Source organism: Neophocaena asiaeorientalis, unplaced genomic scaffold (genome assembly GCF_003031525.2).
Source record: "Neophocaena asiaeorientalis asiaeorientalis breed wild unplaced genomic scaffold, Neophocaena_asiaeorientalis_V1.1 scaffold59, whole genome shotgun sequence".
Taxonomy (NCBI): domain Eukaryota; kingdom Metazoa; phylum Chordata; class Mammalia; order Artiodactyla; family Phocoenidae; genus Neophocaena; species Neophocaena asiaeorientalis.
This window is the reverse complement of record NW_020174268.1, coordinates 2,950,419-2,967,336: the sequence shown is the minus strand read 5'-3', so window position 1 is coordinate 2,967,336 and position 16,918 is coordinate 2,950,419. Positions and strand designations below refer to the sequence as shown.

General features: G+C 37.0%; 2 protein-coding genes across 2 annotated transcripts in view; one reads left to right on the top strand and one right to left on the bottom strand.

The window, feature by feature from the left end:
• Nucleotides 1–16,918, bottom strand: part of GTF2F2 (general transcription factor IIF subunit 2) — a 153,005-nt gene that overhangs the window by 78,290 nt on the left and 57,797 nt on the right. The window lies entirely within an intron of this gene.
• KCTD4 (potassium channel tetramerization domain containing 4) lies at nucleotides 10,514–12,067 on the top strand. Its single transcript, XM_024755609.1, has one exon. It carries the CDS (start codon nucleotides 10,620–10,622, stop codon nucleotides 11,397–11,399), a length of 780 nt encoding a protein of 259 aa, XP_024611377.1. The 5' UTR covers nucleotides 10,514–10,619; the 3' UTR covers nucleotides 11,400–12,067.

Below are 16,918 nucleotides of genomic sequence, written 5' to 3'. Positions count from 1 at the left end.
GGATATCAATTACAGGAAAAAGAAATACAAACACATGGAGGCTAAACGATATGCTACTAAATAACCAAGAGGGCACTGAAGAAATCAGAGGAAAACAAAAAATACCTAGAAAAAAATGACAATGAAAATACAATGACCCAAAACCTACAGGATGCAACAAAAGCAGTTCTAGGAGGGAAGTTTAGAGCAATACAATCCTACCTCAAGAAACAAGAAAAATCTCAAATAAACAACCTAACCTTACACCTAAAGCAATGAGAGTAAGAAGAGCAAAAAAAACCCCAAAGTTAGCAGAAGGAAAGAAATCACAAATATCAGATCAGAAATAAATGAAAAAGAAATGAAGGAAATGATAGCAAAGATCAATAAAACTAAAAGATGGTTCTTTGAGAAGAAAAACAAAATTGATAAACCATTAGCCAGACCATCAAAAAAAAAAGGGAGAAGACTCAGATCAATAGAATTAGAAATGAAAAAGGAGAAGTAACAACTGACACTGCAGAAATACAAAGGATCATGAGAGATTACTACAAGCAACTATATGCCAATAAAATGGACAACCTAGAAGAAAAGAACAATTTCTTAGAAAAGCACAACCTTCTGGACTGAACCAGGAAGAAACAGAAATAATAAACAGACCAATCACAAGCACTGAAATTGAAACTGTGATTAAAAATCTTCCAACAAACAAAAGCCCAGGACAGATGGCTTCACAGGTGAATTCTATCAAACATTTAGAGAAGAGCTAACACACATCCTTCTCAAACTCTTCCAAAATACAGCAGAGGGAGCAACACTCCCAAACTCATTGTACGAGGCCACCATCACCCTGATACCAAAACCAGACAAAGATGTCACAATAAAAGAAAACTATACGCCAACATCACTGATGAACATAGGTGCAAAAACACTTAACAAAATACTAGCAAACATAATCCAACAGCACATTAAAAGGACCATACACATGATCAAGTGGGATTTATCCCAGGAATGCAAGGATTCTTCAATATATGCAAATCAATCAATGTGATATACCATATTAACAAAGTGAAGACTAAAAACCGTATGATCATCTCAATAGATGCAGAGAAAGCTTTCGACAAAATTCAACACCCATTTATGATAAAAACCCTGCAGAAAGTAGGTACAGAAGGAACTTACCTCAACGTAATAAAAGGCATATATGACCCACAGCCAACATCATTCCCAACAGTGAAAAACTGAAACCATTTCTACTAAGATCAGGAACAAGACAAGGTTGCCCACTCTCACCACTATTATTCAACATAGTTTGGAAGTTTTAGCCATAGCAATCAGAGAAGAAAAAGAAATAAAAGGAATCCAAATCAGAGAAGAAGTAAAAGTGTCACTGTTTGCAGATGACATTATACTATACATAGAGAATCCTAAAGATGCTACCAGAACACTACTAGAGCTAATCAATAAATCTGGTAAAGTAGCAGGACACAAAATTAACGCACAGATATCTCTTGCATTCCTATACACTAATGATGAAAAATCTGAAAGAGAAATTAAGGAAACACTCCCATTTACCACTGCAACAAAAAGAGTAAAATACCTAGGAATAAACCTACCTAAGGAGACAAAAGACCTATATGCAGAAAACTATAAGACACTGATGAAAGAAATTAAAGATGATACAAACAGATGGAGAGATACATCGTGTTCTTGGGTTGGAAGAATCAACATTGTGAAAACGACTATACTACCCAAAGCAATCTACAGATTTAATGCAATCCCGATCAAACTACCATTGGCATTTTTCACACAACTAGAACAAAAAAACTGCACAATTTGTATGGAAGCACAAAAGACCCCGAATAGACAAAACCATCTTGAGAAAGAAATACGGAGCTGGAGGAATCAGGCACCAGACTTCAGAGTATACTACAAAGCTACAGTAATCAAGACAGTATGGTACTGGCACAAAAAACAGAAATATAAATCAATGGAACAGGACAGAAAGCCCAGAGATAAACCCACACACATATGGTCACCTTATGTTTGATAAAGGAGGCAAGAATATATAATGGAGAGAAGACAGCCTCTTCAATAAGTGGTGCTCAGAAAACTGGACAGCTACATGTAAAAGAATGAAATTAGAACACTCCTTAACACCATACACAAAAATAAACTCAAAATGGATTAAAGACCTAAATGTAAGGCCATACACTATAAAACTCTTAGGGGAAAACATAGGCAGAACACTTCATGACATAAATCACAGCAAGATCCTTTTTGACCCACCTCCTAGAGAAATGGAAATAAAACCAAAAATAAATAAATGGGAACTAATGAAACTTAAAAGCTTTTGCACAGCAAATGAAACCAGAAACAAGATGAAAAGATAACCCTCAGAATGGGAGAAAATATCTGCAAACAAAGCAACTGGCAAAGGACTAATCTCCAAAATTTACAAGCAGCTCATGCAGCTCAATATCAAAAAAACAAACAACCCAATCCAAAAATGGGCAGAAGACCCAAACAGACATTTCTCCAAAGAAGATATACAGATTGCCAACAAACACATGAAAGGATGCTCAACATCACTATTCATTAGAGAAATGCAAGTCAAAACTACAATGAGGGGCTTCCCTGGTGGCGCAGTGGTTGAGAGTCCGCCTGCCGATGCAGGGGACACGGGTTCGTGCCTCAATCCAGGAAGATCCCAAATGCCGCGGAGTGGCTGGGCCCGTGAGCCATGGCTGCTGAGCCTGTGCATCTGGAGCCTGTGCTCTGCAACGGGAGAGGTCACAACAGGGAGAGGCCCACATACCGCAAAAACCTCCATCATCAGATGAATGGATAAAGAAGATGTAGCACATATATACAGTGGAATATTACTCAGCCATAAAAAGAAATGAAATTGAGTTATTTGTAGTGAGATGGATGGACCCAGAGTCCATCATACAGGGTGAAGTAAGTCAGAAAGAGAAAAACAAATACTGTATGCTCACACATATATATGGAATCTAAAAAGAAAAAGAAAAAAGGGTTCTGAAGAACCTAGGCACAGAAAAGGAATAAAGACGCAGATGTAGAGAATGGACTTGAGGACACAGAGAGTGGGAAGGGTAAGCTGGGACGAAGTGAGAGAGTGGCATGGATATATATACACTACCAAATGTAAAATAGATAGCTAGTGGGAAGCAGCCACATAGCACAGGGAGATCAGCTTGGTGCTCTGTGACCCCCTAGACGGGTGGGACAGGGAGGGTGGGAGGGAGAAGCAAGAGGGAGGGGATATGGGGATATATGGACAGCCGACTCACTTTGTTATACAGCAAAACTTACACACCACTGTAAAGCAATTATACTCCAATAAAGATGTTAACAAAAAATAGACAAATGGGGGGTCCGAAAAAAAAAAAAAAAAAATAGACAAATGGATAAAGAAAATAAAATAAGAGGTTGAATAAAACCCAGAAATAAAATATAGTTTTATTTAAAAAAATGAAGTACTGCTGCGTTGTAATAATAAATGAAAAGGAAAATCAGAGTACTGTGATAGTTTGTCTTAGTTAGACCTTCATCAAAGGGTGCAAATGCAGCTTTGGCTGTTGCACTTGAAATTAGAGAGAATTCAAAAACAATAGCAAATGTGATTAAATGGACAGAAAAACAAATCCTTCCAGGAAAGATTAAGTTTGCCAAGTAAAAAGAAAAGACTTTTACTATAGTGCTTCATTACAGTTAAATAGTGCCAAACACTGTGCTAGATGTGATGAGGGGTACAAAGGAAGAAAAATACAGACCCCTGCACTTAGAAAGCCTGTAATATAGTTGAGGGATACAATATTAATATAGACCATCTGATGACACATTTTTAAATCAACTGAATATGATTCAAGTTTCATTACTTTCATCCTCAATAACTCCTGTTCTCTTCACCATGTTTAGGAACAGTAGTAATACCACATACTAGTTTAGTTCTTTACAATTTTCAAGACACTTTAATAGTAAGTGATCCTCATAACTACCAAGTAGAAATTATGCCCTCATCATTAAGAACTCCTTTGGGGTAAGTTCCCCTTCCTGAGCTCACCAATTTCCTGTATATGGTAGTTCTTCAACTCTGATTGATCCTAAGAATCACCTGGGAAGCTTCTTAAAAACTACTGGGCCCACTGTCAGAGATTCTACCCTAATTGCACTGTGCGGGCAAGAGGTGTTTTTACCACCTCGCTAGATAATTCTAATATGCAGCAGCCAGGGTTGAGAACTTCTGCCCTGATATTTCTCTCCTCCTCTCCCCTACATCTTTTCCTCTTCCTGCATCTCTGGTAATTTTATTTTCTGGTGGTATGGGGATAACAGCTTACAGAACTGCTCAAATATTTCATCAAATCTAAGATACCATCAGTTGTAATAGTCACCATCATTTTATGTGCCACCAAGAAACACAAAATACTACCATGAGAATTTTACAAGCCAATGATTTTAAGACGTACCCTGATTTCAGAAATGTTAAATGTGAAGAAGTGTGCAATATGACAGACTTATCCATCCCTGATTTGCAATCACTCTGCACTGTGGAAGAACTCCATTTCCTCCTATGAACCATGATATACTGTCCTGCTGGTTCAGGACCCCCTCTCTCCTCAACACCATGTCATCACTGAAGACACAAGAGAATCTAAAATCAAGATGATGACAGGAGGGACATTGGTAGGGCACCGCACCAGCAGCAGAGACTCTTTGGGTTACTGATTTCATAACAACATTAACTTTACAACTTTTCAAAGTCATGTCCCTCATTTTGAGATTGTAGACAATGGCTATTAACTTAAAACATCTCCTTCTGAAAGAGGAGGCAAAATTCCGTTTTGCCAAATAGCACTATAAAAATGAGTTCTACACAATATAATTTCAGTGTTCATTTGATGGCTCATAGAAGTGCTTTGCTCATCTAGTTACAATAAAATTTTCCAGTGAATAATAATGCATAGTTTGCACTTCAAAAAAAAAGCAAACTCGTTTTTAAAAACTTAAATGACTTCTGCCTACAGAATTATAAAACACAGTTTTCCCTGAAATAATCATCTCCCAAAGTACATTTAAAATATGAATTAATGTAATTTGTTTTCAAGATTACCTCTGTAATGAAAAGCAAAGAAACGTGGAATGGAATTTTGCCAGAACTTCTCATTTAGTCTGTCATTTTTATTTGTGCTCCTTTTGATACAAAGTGTTTTCATCTTTTCTACACTCATCAGGTGAGGTTTAAAAATTTGCTGATGCAGCAAAGTTTCCTGGGCTTCTCTGAAGACTCAATTCAACACTGCAAAACATTTACAAGCTTATTCACCTGACTGGAATTACACATCCACATCACCTTCCTGCCAAGGCTATACTGAATGTGTCCTAGGAGGACTTCAGCACTCTGCACAGGCGGTGAGATACTGTGGTCAGTCGGCTCCATAAGGTAGTGAGGTAGTACTTGTGGGGATGCAAGCCCAGTACAAGACAACATCTAATTTTGCAGAAAAATTTTATATTTCAAAATGATCCTAAAGTTTTGTTTTGTTTTGTTTGTTTTTGCGGTACACAGGCCTCTCACCGTTGTGGCCTCTCCTGTTGCGGAGCACAGGCTCCAGATGCGCAGGCTCAGTGGCCAGGGCTCACAGGCCCAGCCGCTCTGCAGCACGTGGGATCTTCCCGGACTGGGGCACGAACCCGTGTCCCCTGCATTGGCAGGCGGACTCTCAATCACTGCGCCACCAGGGAAGCCCGAAACTAAAGTTTTGATGTTCAAATAGAATTAGATTAACACAGAAAAATCCTTGATTCTTAAAATATGTTAATACATTACACTGTGTAATTTATTTATATTTTTAACACCAAAAAAGAGGCTAAAATAACAAGATTACAGCTGAATATCAAAGTGAATATTTCTCACATTCAATGCTATTAACAGGAGGCTATGAAGAACAAGAAAGCCACACATTAAAAAAGAGAAACTCAGCTTGTAAAAGTTATAGGAAGATCAAGGCAAAAAGGAATGAGAGGACATGCAAGTCAGATGGCCAGAGGTTAGCCAGATTTTGGAAAATGAACAGATAAAGATATCACTGCAGAATCAAGTAGATGGGTATCAAATTCAAGTGAAGAAGAAAGACCCAGATCAATAAGCCTTAAAAAATCTGCAAAAGACCAGGGCAGAGACATAGTGCCAGCTTTAAGTGAAAATTGACAGCTACTGCTCTTTCTGCAGTTGGTTTTACTTTCTTCCTAAGGTAATAGGAAATAATCTTTTTTTAAAAACAGGCATTAATGTATGCAGGTGAAAATAACCAAAAAGATTTGGTAGAGACAGAGAATGAGGAAACAGAAGCCCAGTGTTTTTAATAAAGGCAGCTTCTGAGACCATCCCTTTTCCTTGGAAAGGAGTGCTTGAATTTCAGAAAGTGATCTGTTGAGTCTAGGGGAATTATCACATCTTTTATCTTCCAACCAAGAGAGGTACCTTCTTGGTAAGGTTCTACTTCCTTCCATGGCAGGAGAATACCTCTGGCATGTAAATGGAGCAAGCATATATTATGGTCATGTTCTGTGTCAATAATGTTGATGATGATGACCTCATTTCCTATCAAGAGTTGGTAGATAAGATGGGAATTCCCATTGGCCTGGAATAAATTCTGCCTAATGCAGACAGTGGAAGATTAGCATCACCATATAGTGGAAAGGTTTTGCTAAAATTTGGTTAGGCATTGGGCCTAACCAATGAATATACTCATAACAAGAACCTGACAATGACACTGTTTACATCCTCAAAGTTGGCTATCATCAACAGGAACACAAATAACAAATGTTGGCGAGGATGTGGAGAAAAGGGAATCCTCATACACTGTTGATGGGAATTAAACTGGTGCAGCCACTGTGGAAAAGAGTATGGAGGTTTCTCAGAAACTAAAAACAGAGCTACCATATGACCCAGCAATTCCACTCCTAGGTATATATTCAGAGAAAACTCTAATTCGAAAAGATACAGGCACCCAATGTTCACAGCAGCATTCTTTACAGTTGCCAAGATATGAAAGCAACCTAAGTGTCCATCAACAGATGAATAGATAGAGAAGATACACACACACACACACACACACACACACACACACACACACTGTAATACTATTCAGCCATCAAAAAGAATGAAATTTGCACAACATGGATGGACTTGGAGGGTATTATGCTAAGCGAAAGAGGTCAGACTGAAAAAGACAAATACTATATGGTATCACTTATATGTGAAATGTAAAAAATAAAACAAAACAAAACAAAAAAAGAAAGGCACATAACACCAAGTGTTGGAAAAAATGTGGGGAAACAGGAAACCACAGGCACTGCTGGTGGGAGAGTGCACTGATAGAGCTGATCTCGAACCCGTGTCCCCTGCATCGGCAGGCGGACTCTCAACCACTGCGTCACCAGGGAAGCCCGGGAGCTAATCTTTGATGTGTAGGTTAAGCCCTTCTGCTGAAACCACTGAACTGATTACTTCCAGTTGGTATCTGCAGTGAGGCAGAGAAACGTAGTCACATAAACCATGGATGTTTGCCTTGGAATAGTTATTGAAGCACCATTTTTACAGTTTTAGGCATGTGTGGACTTGATTGACATGACTCTCCCCACCCTACAGCCCCCCAAAGCAGGTAAATATAAGCTTAAAAAAGACTAAAAAGAAGACAACCTGGCTTTCTCCTAAGGGGCATATGAACCACCACAGCAGCAATGATCAACAAAGCCCCGTGATTTCTGTAAGCTGCAATCATCTTGCTTTAATGGGGATGGAGTGGAGTAATGCAGAGAAGCTGGGACCTACTGGGTACCATTTTTCTTTCTCAAGACCACAAGTTGGGAGCAATAGGACATAAAAGAAAAGTCCTATGGATTCTTATCAGCTTCCAGTCAGACACGGCTTCCGTTATTGTTGTAAGGCAACTATTGTTGCCAGGCCACGGCCGGCAAACAAACCACACAGGTCAGGTCTGCAGAAGCCAAGAACATCAGAGTGAAGTCTACAGAGAAAGAGCGGTCAAGGGTTAGAGGCACATGTCTAGGCACATGTCTGTCAAGGCAATCCAGGAGAAACAAAGAACACACACCAGGAATATTAAAAAGCAGAAAGCAGAAACCAGAAGTGAGCAAGTCTGCAAGTGTAAGGTGGCCCTGGGGGTGATGGCTGAAGGGATCAGCAGTCCAGCTTCCTCCAGTCCTGCCTCACCTCCCCACCCCATGGAAGCAAATCCTCCAGCAGCACTAGCTTTAGGGCTCCCCCAGGAAGGCATCTATAAACAGGAAGGCATCTATAAAGAGGCCAAACAGTGTATAAGGAAGCAGACTAAGCCTTACATAGAATTCAACTGTATCATTTTATTTAAACGTACAGTCTCCACCACTATACTACAGTTATGTTCTATTGATTCTGGTGTCCCACGAAGTTCACTGACACAGGACTATAACTGTAAATGAAACTGGCATGCCTTTGCTGGTTTTGCCATTACATGGTACTACTCACGTGCATTGACTATTAACACAAGAATTCCATTTCTAAAGTTGTACCCCCCAAATCTATTCAATATTTCAGAAAAAGTCATAGCCGTAGGTAAGACCTGATTCCAAAACCACAAAATCAACACATATGAAATTGTTAGAATATAATAGTAAACTCTTCTTAAATGATGCAGTACTGACAGGAAGTTTTAGTCAAAATGTTGGCTTACTCTTAACAAGTTGTAAAGTTCTACATAAAACACTAAAATCTCTCGAGAATTCAATCTTACCTTTGGTTCAATTTCATGGTCTCAAAGCAAAAACTCAGCCCTAAAAATGTTATGTCTTAGATTCCTAGTTTAGTTTCAATGAAATTTTGATAAGCTCAAGGATACGTAAATACTACATTCAAAATGCGCTATAATTAAAAGTAAAATTTTTATATCTGAAGAAAACCTAACATTGTTTAGAGAAAATGCAAGGCAAGCATTTTTAGAAGAATCTGCACCAATATTTCTATCAACAAAAAGTTGAAAAAATTTCAAATACCTTTAATGTAATAAAAATATAAATCAATTTAACAAAATCTAAAGTCTAGGGCTTCCCTGGTGGCGCAGTGGTTGAGAGTCCGCCTGCCGATGCAGGGGATGCGGGTTCGTGCCCCGGTCTGGGAAGATCCCACATGCCGCGGAGCGGCTGGGCCCGTGAGCCATGGCCGCTGAGCCTGTGCGTCCAGAGCCTGTGCCCCGCAACGGGAGAGGCCACAGCAGTGAGAGGCCCGCGTACCGCCAAAAAAAAAAAAAAAAAAAAAAATCTAAAGTCTAATTCTGAGGACAATGCAGCTCCTCAGAATCATCTGGCAGGTAGATCAGCCAAATAATAGTGCCCTGGGGACAATGCTCACATTTCTTACCACTGGGTCTTTAAATTCTAGAAACAAAGACTCAAGATCCCTAAAATGTTTTGGAAGGCAAGTTACAGCGGAAGGAGAAAAAAAAAGAAAGGGGAAAAAAACCCACCACACTCACACTGTTCCAGCTCCAAAATAAAAAAAAAAAAAAAAAGGGCAGCTAGGCTTTGGTCTTTTCTCTCCCCCTATGTGAACACTGAAAAAAAAACCAACAGCGGCAAAAGAAACCCAACTAACTTAGCCCATGACACTATTTTACAGCAGGTATTTTGAATGTGTCTCTCTGTTATCTTCTCGAGGGAGCACATGCCTGCGTGCACACAGACACACGGTTACAGTGTTTTCCACAGCAGTCCAAGTCTTTGTTCAGCAGTGAAGCACGTTTAGGGTGAAACAAGCTTATGAATTTTCCACAGGAAATCTTAACCAAAAAAAAAAAAAAGATTACTGTAAAACCTGTATATTTGATTTTTTACCTTTAGGGTAAAAAGCCAAAAATAACAGAGACTTTTGTTAAAGTACATGAAGAAAATTTCTTCTCACTCGCTAAAGATCCACAAAGCAGAATCACAGGCAAATCCAATTAAATTCAAGTACAATGTCACAAACAACAGGTTTAAATATTCTCACTTGTGTCTCTAAAATGACTACACCACTTGTGAAATGTGTGACTTTTTTTAGGAGAAAAACTTCTATACACCTAGGTCCTTTGTCTTTGGGTTTCCTACTTATGATTTACTTTAAAAAATGATACTAATTCAACATACATTATTCTCCAAAAGGTGACACTATTATTCAACATTAAGCCTGCCTGATTAATAACTTAAAAGACATTTAGAAGTGGATAAATTAGCTGGAGAATTAAACATATGTAACTGCTTAACTGCCAGTAGGAAATTCAATTTATTCAGTAACTTTCATTACTTCAAAGAATACACATGAAAACCTTTTCACAGCGAGTTCCTTCCCTGATATAGTTAAATGCAAATTATCTTTTTCCCCTCTTACTCCAGAAAGCTCCTGCATACATAGCTGACACGCCACCTACTGCAAAACCGAGCTGACAGCACAGGCAACGCTGCCAGCATTTCCATTCCATCACCAGGCTGGGGCTGAATAAAGGCGTGTTTGTGTGGTAGTGTTTCTTTTTAAAAAATCTCAACGCCAAGAAGAACGAGCTGAAATAGCATTTTCAAAAATGGAGCGTAAAATAAACAGAAGAGAAAAAGAAAAGGAGTATGAAGGGAAACACAACAGCCTGGAAGATGCTGACCAGGGAAAGAACTGCAAATCCACCCTGATGACCCTCAACGTTGGTGGATACCTATACATTACTCAGAAACAAACACTGACCAAGTACCCAGACACTTTCCTTGAAGGTATAGTAAATGGAAAAATCCTCTGCCCATTTGATGCCGATGGTCATTATTTCATAGACAGGGATGGGCTCCTCTTCAGGCATGTTCTAAACTTCCTACGAAACGGAGAACTTCTACTGCCAGAAGGGTTTCGAGAAAATCAACTTCTCGCACAAGAAGCAGAATTCTTTCAGCTCAAGGGACTGGCGGAGGAAGTGAAGTCCAGGTGGGAAAAAGAACAGCTAACACCCAGGGAGACTACTTTCCTGGAAATAACAGATAACCATGATCGCTCACAAGGACTGAGAATCTTCTGTAATGCTCCTGATTTCATATCAAAAATAAAATCTCGCATTGTTCTGGTGTCCAAAAGCAGGCTGGATGGCTTTCCAGAGGAGTTTTCAATATCGTCAAACATCATTCAATTTAAATACTTCATCAAGTCTGAAAATGGCACTCGACTTGTACTGAAGGAAGACAACACCTTTGTCTGCACCTTGGAAACTCTTAAGTTCGAGGCCATAATGATGGCCTTAAAGTGTGGTTTTAGACTGCTGACCAGCCTGGATTGCTCCAAAGGGTCGATTGTTCACAGCGATGCACTTCATTTTATCAAGTAATTACCTGTGTCACGAACAAAGGCAACAAGCATGCAGCCAGCAAGCTTCGGAAAACCACAGCATCAAAGGCATCCCCAATAACGTGCCCAGCTAGCTCTGTACTCAGAGACCTGCTGCTAATCAATTACTGTGAGCTAACGGTATGTAAATTCTATCGCTAAAGATGTCCTTCTCTAGGGTGTTCCTGCTGATCAGACTCGCACACTTAAAGTGAAAACAGTGATCTGCTACATATTGTAAATAAAGACTGAATGCTTTTGCTATTTGTTTATTTTTCCTTAAGCTGTCTTTCAATCAGAATGTCTTAAGTATTTGCACAATGAACAAGCATGTACATTATCTATCGTTGTTTCAAGTAAATGGTAATAAAATATTTTAAGGGACTGTAAGATTTTAAATCCTTTCTACTTATGGCAAAAATCTACAAAGAAAACTGAACTGGTAAAATTAACCCTTGAGACCAAGACAGATATGCAGATCTACTAAAACAGAGCTGTGGTGAAACAAAATGAGATTGTAAGAATTAAAGTTATGGATTTAATTTTTAATGGTAGGCACCAAAAGCTTGTTCATAGTTTCTGTATTTCATACTAGAATTACAGCTGAATTGATATATTGCTGAAAATTCCTAGAAAACGGCTTGATGACAATAAAAAAAAAAGAAAGCACTACTAACTTCTTTGCTTGTATTAATAATCATAGTAAAAAGTTAAATGTGTCACTTTTAAAACAAATAGTACCTTTTGACGACTTCACACAAAATTATGCATTGATGTGGTCAACTGGCAGGCTGCAGTAACCCTGGCTGGACTTGCAAATGACAAAAATCAGCCAATTCATTTCTTTGCAGGCTGAGCTCCAACACAGCATGGATAACTTAGTCTCAATACAGTAGTACATGGTATGAGACTAATGAAAGAGTTCATTTTCAGAATCGTCCTATCTATTCATTTTTCAAGCTCAAAAATATTAGATGAACATCACTAAACATCCTTATGAAAGAACTTTATTCTTCTCAGCACCTCTTTTGATGCTAAAACTCAGACTCAGTGAGTTGTGGTAATTTCTTTGCTTCATACTAAACAAGAAGGTATTTTTAGAAATTAAGTTTTATATATCGCTATCTCAATTAAATAATCTAGAAACTTAGCTTTAAATGTGAGTGTATTTTTTTCCTCCCAAAGAACAGCTAAATCATTTATTTCTATGCCACTTATTTTCTTTGGCTTCTAAGAACAAATTACATCTTAAATTCGCTCCTTTAAAATTTAACCATTAAAACTGATAATTAAATCTTAACTTTAATAAACTTCAACAAAGTATTTCTGAAAATCTTGACTGAGGTTACGTAAGTTAGCATATAAGCCAAAAGTCTGCTTATACATAAAAATTCAGCAAAGCTAATATTCATTCTCAGAAGTAAAAATGACTTCCCATTACAACATCTGAGGTAATACAAATGTTGGCTGTACATACTAAAAGAAATATTTAAAAACCTCTTGTACAAAAAAGTCCTTTAAAAATTCACATTAAAAACAAAAATCTCTACATCAACCACGCAATCTTCTTTTTGTATTATAAGAAAAAAATGTTACTATTAAAGCATCAAATTATCTCTTATGTACTTAAAAATGGCTTAATCAAGATTTAAAAGAACTATGAAAACAGAAAAAAATAATAAAATCTATTTTAGCAGTCACTATAATTGAACTGTTTATATACCTCTCCAGCTTACAAGTTGACTTTTCCTTGGCATTTAGACTTCGTAATGAAAAAAAGGGCAGTGATTTAATGTTAAAGCAAGATTTTCTCTAACAGGGTTTCATTACAGATAATAAAAATAGCCCTGACATCTCTTTTTACAGGAAATATAGCTGAACAAATCTCCTTAGAAGTATTATAAGTGAGGTTTTTGCATCAGTTCACAAAAAGAAAGTTTAACTGTTATAACAAAATTATTGATGGAAACCATTACTTAAAGAAATTTGTCACTCGTGTTTTTGTATATCTCTAAAAAATCGTTTCTGGAATGCATTTAATTTTTCCTCAAGCTTTTGATAAATCATAATATCCTAAAACAATTTAGGAATCTACACGGAAATATGGCTAGATTGATAACTCCTGTGTAACTTTTCATAAATATACCTTTTTAAATTCAAAACTACCTGAACTTGTATTTACATATTCAAGTGCCTAAATACTGTAAGTGTACAGAAAATATCTAGTTTTTAAATTTCACTATTTAAAAAAAAAAACTTAGAAATACTTTCCATTCAAAAAATTCAAGAAATCATACAAAATGCCAACTGTAAGTCAGAGTGAAGCTGTCATAACATTTTTGTTTGCAGTCAATGAAGAATTTCTTCCTCAAATCTTTTCTCATAAGTAAATATTGCTCCAAAGAATAAATCACAAAGTGACTCGTCATCTTTTTCAGAAGAAAGGTAATAAAAAATAGGTTACTGTACTTGCCATGAGCCAAACATATATACGCCTGTATTTGGAATTACACCACACAGTGATTCTGGCATTGCCCTTAAAATATTAAAAATAAACACATAGCTTATGGTGTACTATATTTCTGAAATGTGTGCAGTGTGCAGAACAAGTGAAGGGAAACACTTACGAGACTTTTCAAGTGATACAAAAAAGATGACTACCATCCCGGACTGAAGATCACGATACCAATTAAGCTTGATCAGTAATTTTTTTAAAGAAAGTTACTTATATTTAAAGTGTTATTTTTAAGATAAAAAGGTAACATTTATTGTTTTATTGCATGCCAGGTATCATGCTATGCACGTATCTCAATTAATTCTCACGATGACCCTAAGAAAGGTACTATTATTTTTCCTTCTCACAGATGAAGAAAGAGCCTAAGAGGGCTAAGGAACCTGCTAATAAGATCATACCGTTATTGAGAGGTAAAGGTGGAAGCAACATTTGAAACCCAGCTATACCAGTTCCAGAGCCAGCAGGAACTATGTCTGCTTTTGCAGGCCACTTATCTCTCTAGCACCTAGAACCTGGTGTTAAACAGGTTAAAACAGGCATTCGTGAAGAACATGCTAAATAAAGAATACCAAAATACAGGTTTGCCTCACTTGATAAAAATTTCACAATGCAGGTATTCTTAAAATGTTAAGTAAAACAGCTGAATTTTGGGAAAGCAAATAATATTTTAAATGTCATGTCGTGTCATTTAAAGAACATGAGATGAATCATCTCACAAGAATAAAGAATATCCCAAATTTGTATATTGGCAAATCTAGATTTTCACATGTCAGGTTTGCTGAAAAGGGGGGTTACTTTTTATGACTTACACAGTCCACAGAACTGACATATTTTTCCTCATAGGAAAAAAATATGGCACAGTGAAACACACACAGGCTCTGGAGTCAGACTTGGGTTCAAATTCAATTAACTTCCACTAATTTGCTTACATGACCATAAGCAAGACACTTAACTTCTTTGAACTTCAACATCCTCACAGTAAAATGGAGATAATAATGACTAGTTGATAGAGCATTTATAAGGCTTAAATTCTAAATTACATGTAAAATGCCTCACCCATCACAGACTTCCCATATGCACTGGTTATTATCTTATCCAGTGTAAAGGTACCTTCATGACATAACCATGAAGAACAGGCACAAAAATGCACATTTACATTAATTAGGCTTTCAACTTAGACATGAACAGAACAGAGAACTTTTGACAAATGCACGCTTACTACCGTGATGAATACTATAAGATACAAGAATCTACTTTAAATTAAACTGCTCCAGGCAAATGCAGTTTTCAACTTTATTAGTTTAAAAATACATATAATGAGTTTTTCTTGGGACTTTTATCTTCTAGCTTCATGCACAAATCTACAAGATCAAAATAATCACTGCAGCTGTTTTATCAGCAATTTAAAATCAGTCAGCAATAATATATGATACCATACTCTTAAAGATATCCCTGTCTAATAAATTATGATCAAATGCCTTAAATTGCAGTGATGTCAGTCAAGGTTAAAATCTGAGTATCGGAATCATAATTATCTTGCAAATAAAGCAGAAATGTAATATGGACTATCCAAAACAGCACGCAACTTAGAAATTGTTTGTATTTAGCTTTTTAATATTTTTTATTTAAGTCGAGATGATTTACAATGTTGTGTTAATTTCTGCTGTACAGCCAAGTGACTCAGTTATACACATATATACATTCTTTTTTATATTCTTTTCCATTATGGTTTATCCCATGATACTGAATATAGTTCCCTGTGCTATACAGTAGGACCTTGTTGTTTATGCATTCTATACGTGATAGTTTGCGTCTACTAACTCCAAACTCCCAGTCCATCCCTCCCCCCTCTCCCGCTCCCGCTGTATTTAGCTTTGAAATATACAATGGCTACTTCTGTAGCAGACTTATTTTCCTAATCATATTTTGCTTAAGCTAATATTAAAATTAATTTGCTTCTGTGAATAAACACCAAGGGGGTGGGGATAAAGGAAGATGTGCTGGGCAGAGGGAAATATCTAAGATGAAATTTTATTTATTTATTTTTAACATCTTTATTGGAGTATAATTGCGTTACAATGGTATGTTAGTTTCTGCTTTATACAGAGTGAATCAGTTATCCATATACATATGTTCCCATATCTCTTCCCTCTTGCGTCTCCCTCCCTCCCACCGTCCCTATCCCACCCCTCTAGGTGGTCACAAAGCACCCAGCTGATCTCCCTGTGCCATGCAGCTGCTTCCCACTAGCTATCTATTTTACGTTTGGTAGTGTATATATGTCCATGCCACTCTCTCACTTTGTCACAGCTTACCCTGTCCCCTCCCCATATCCTCAAGTCCATTCTCTAGTAGGTCTGTTTCCCGTCTTGCCCCTAGGTTCTTCACGAACTTTTTTTTTTCATAGATTCCATATATATGTGTTAGCATACGGTGTTTGTTTTTCTTTCTGACTTAACTTCACTCTATGACAGACTCTAGGTCCATCTACCTCACTACAAATAACTCAATTTTGTTTCTTTTTATGGCTGAGTAATATTTCATTGTATATATGTGCCACATTTTCTTTATCCATTGTAAGATGAAATTTTAAATTTGCCTAATTTATAAAGAGGTGACTGTATTCCTACTTCTCTTTGCAAAGATACACAATAGTTCAAGAGTTTCTATCAAACAAAAGTCACTGATAGAAGTCTTATAAGCTATTATAAATAACTTAATTTAATTAAATCTTTCCAATAATGCAAAAACTATACAATATTAAGCATTCTGTACGTAAAATATGGCAATTCTAAATTTATCTAAATTACTACTTATTTTATAAAAAATACTGAACTGGATATTAAAGACTTAGACAATTATAATATACTTCTTTATTATCTGTCTTAAAAAACTGTTCCCTAGCATAAAATATAACACAGTTAACCTAATAGTACAGCAGGTTTCTCCAAACCAAGGATTCCAGAATATTCAGTTACATTTAAAAGCAAGTTTTACTAGTTATT

Excerpts from the sequence above, each read along its gene's own strand:
- KCTD4 (XM_024755609.1), top strand. The coding sequence starts at position 10,620 with ATGGAGCGTAAAATAAACAGAAGAGAAAAAGAAAAGGAGTATGAAGGG.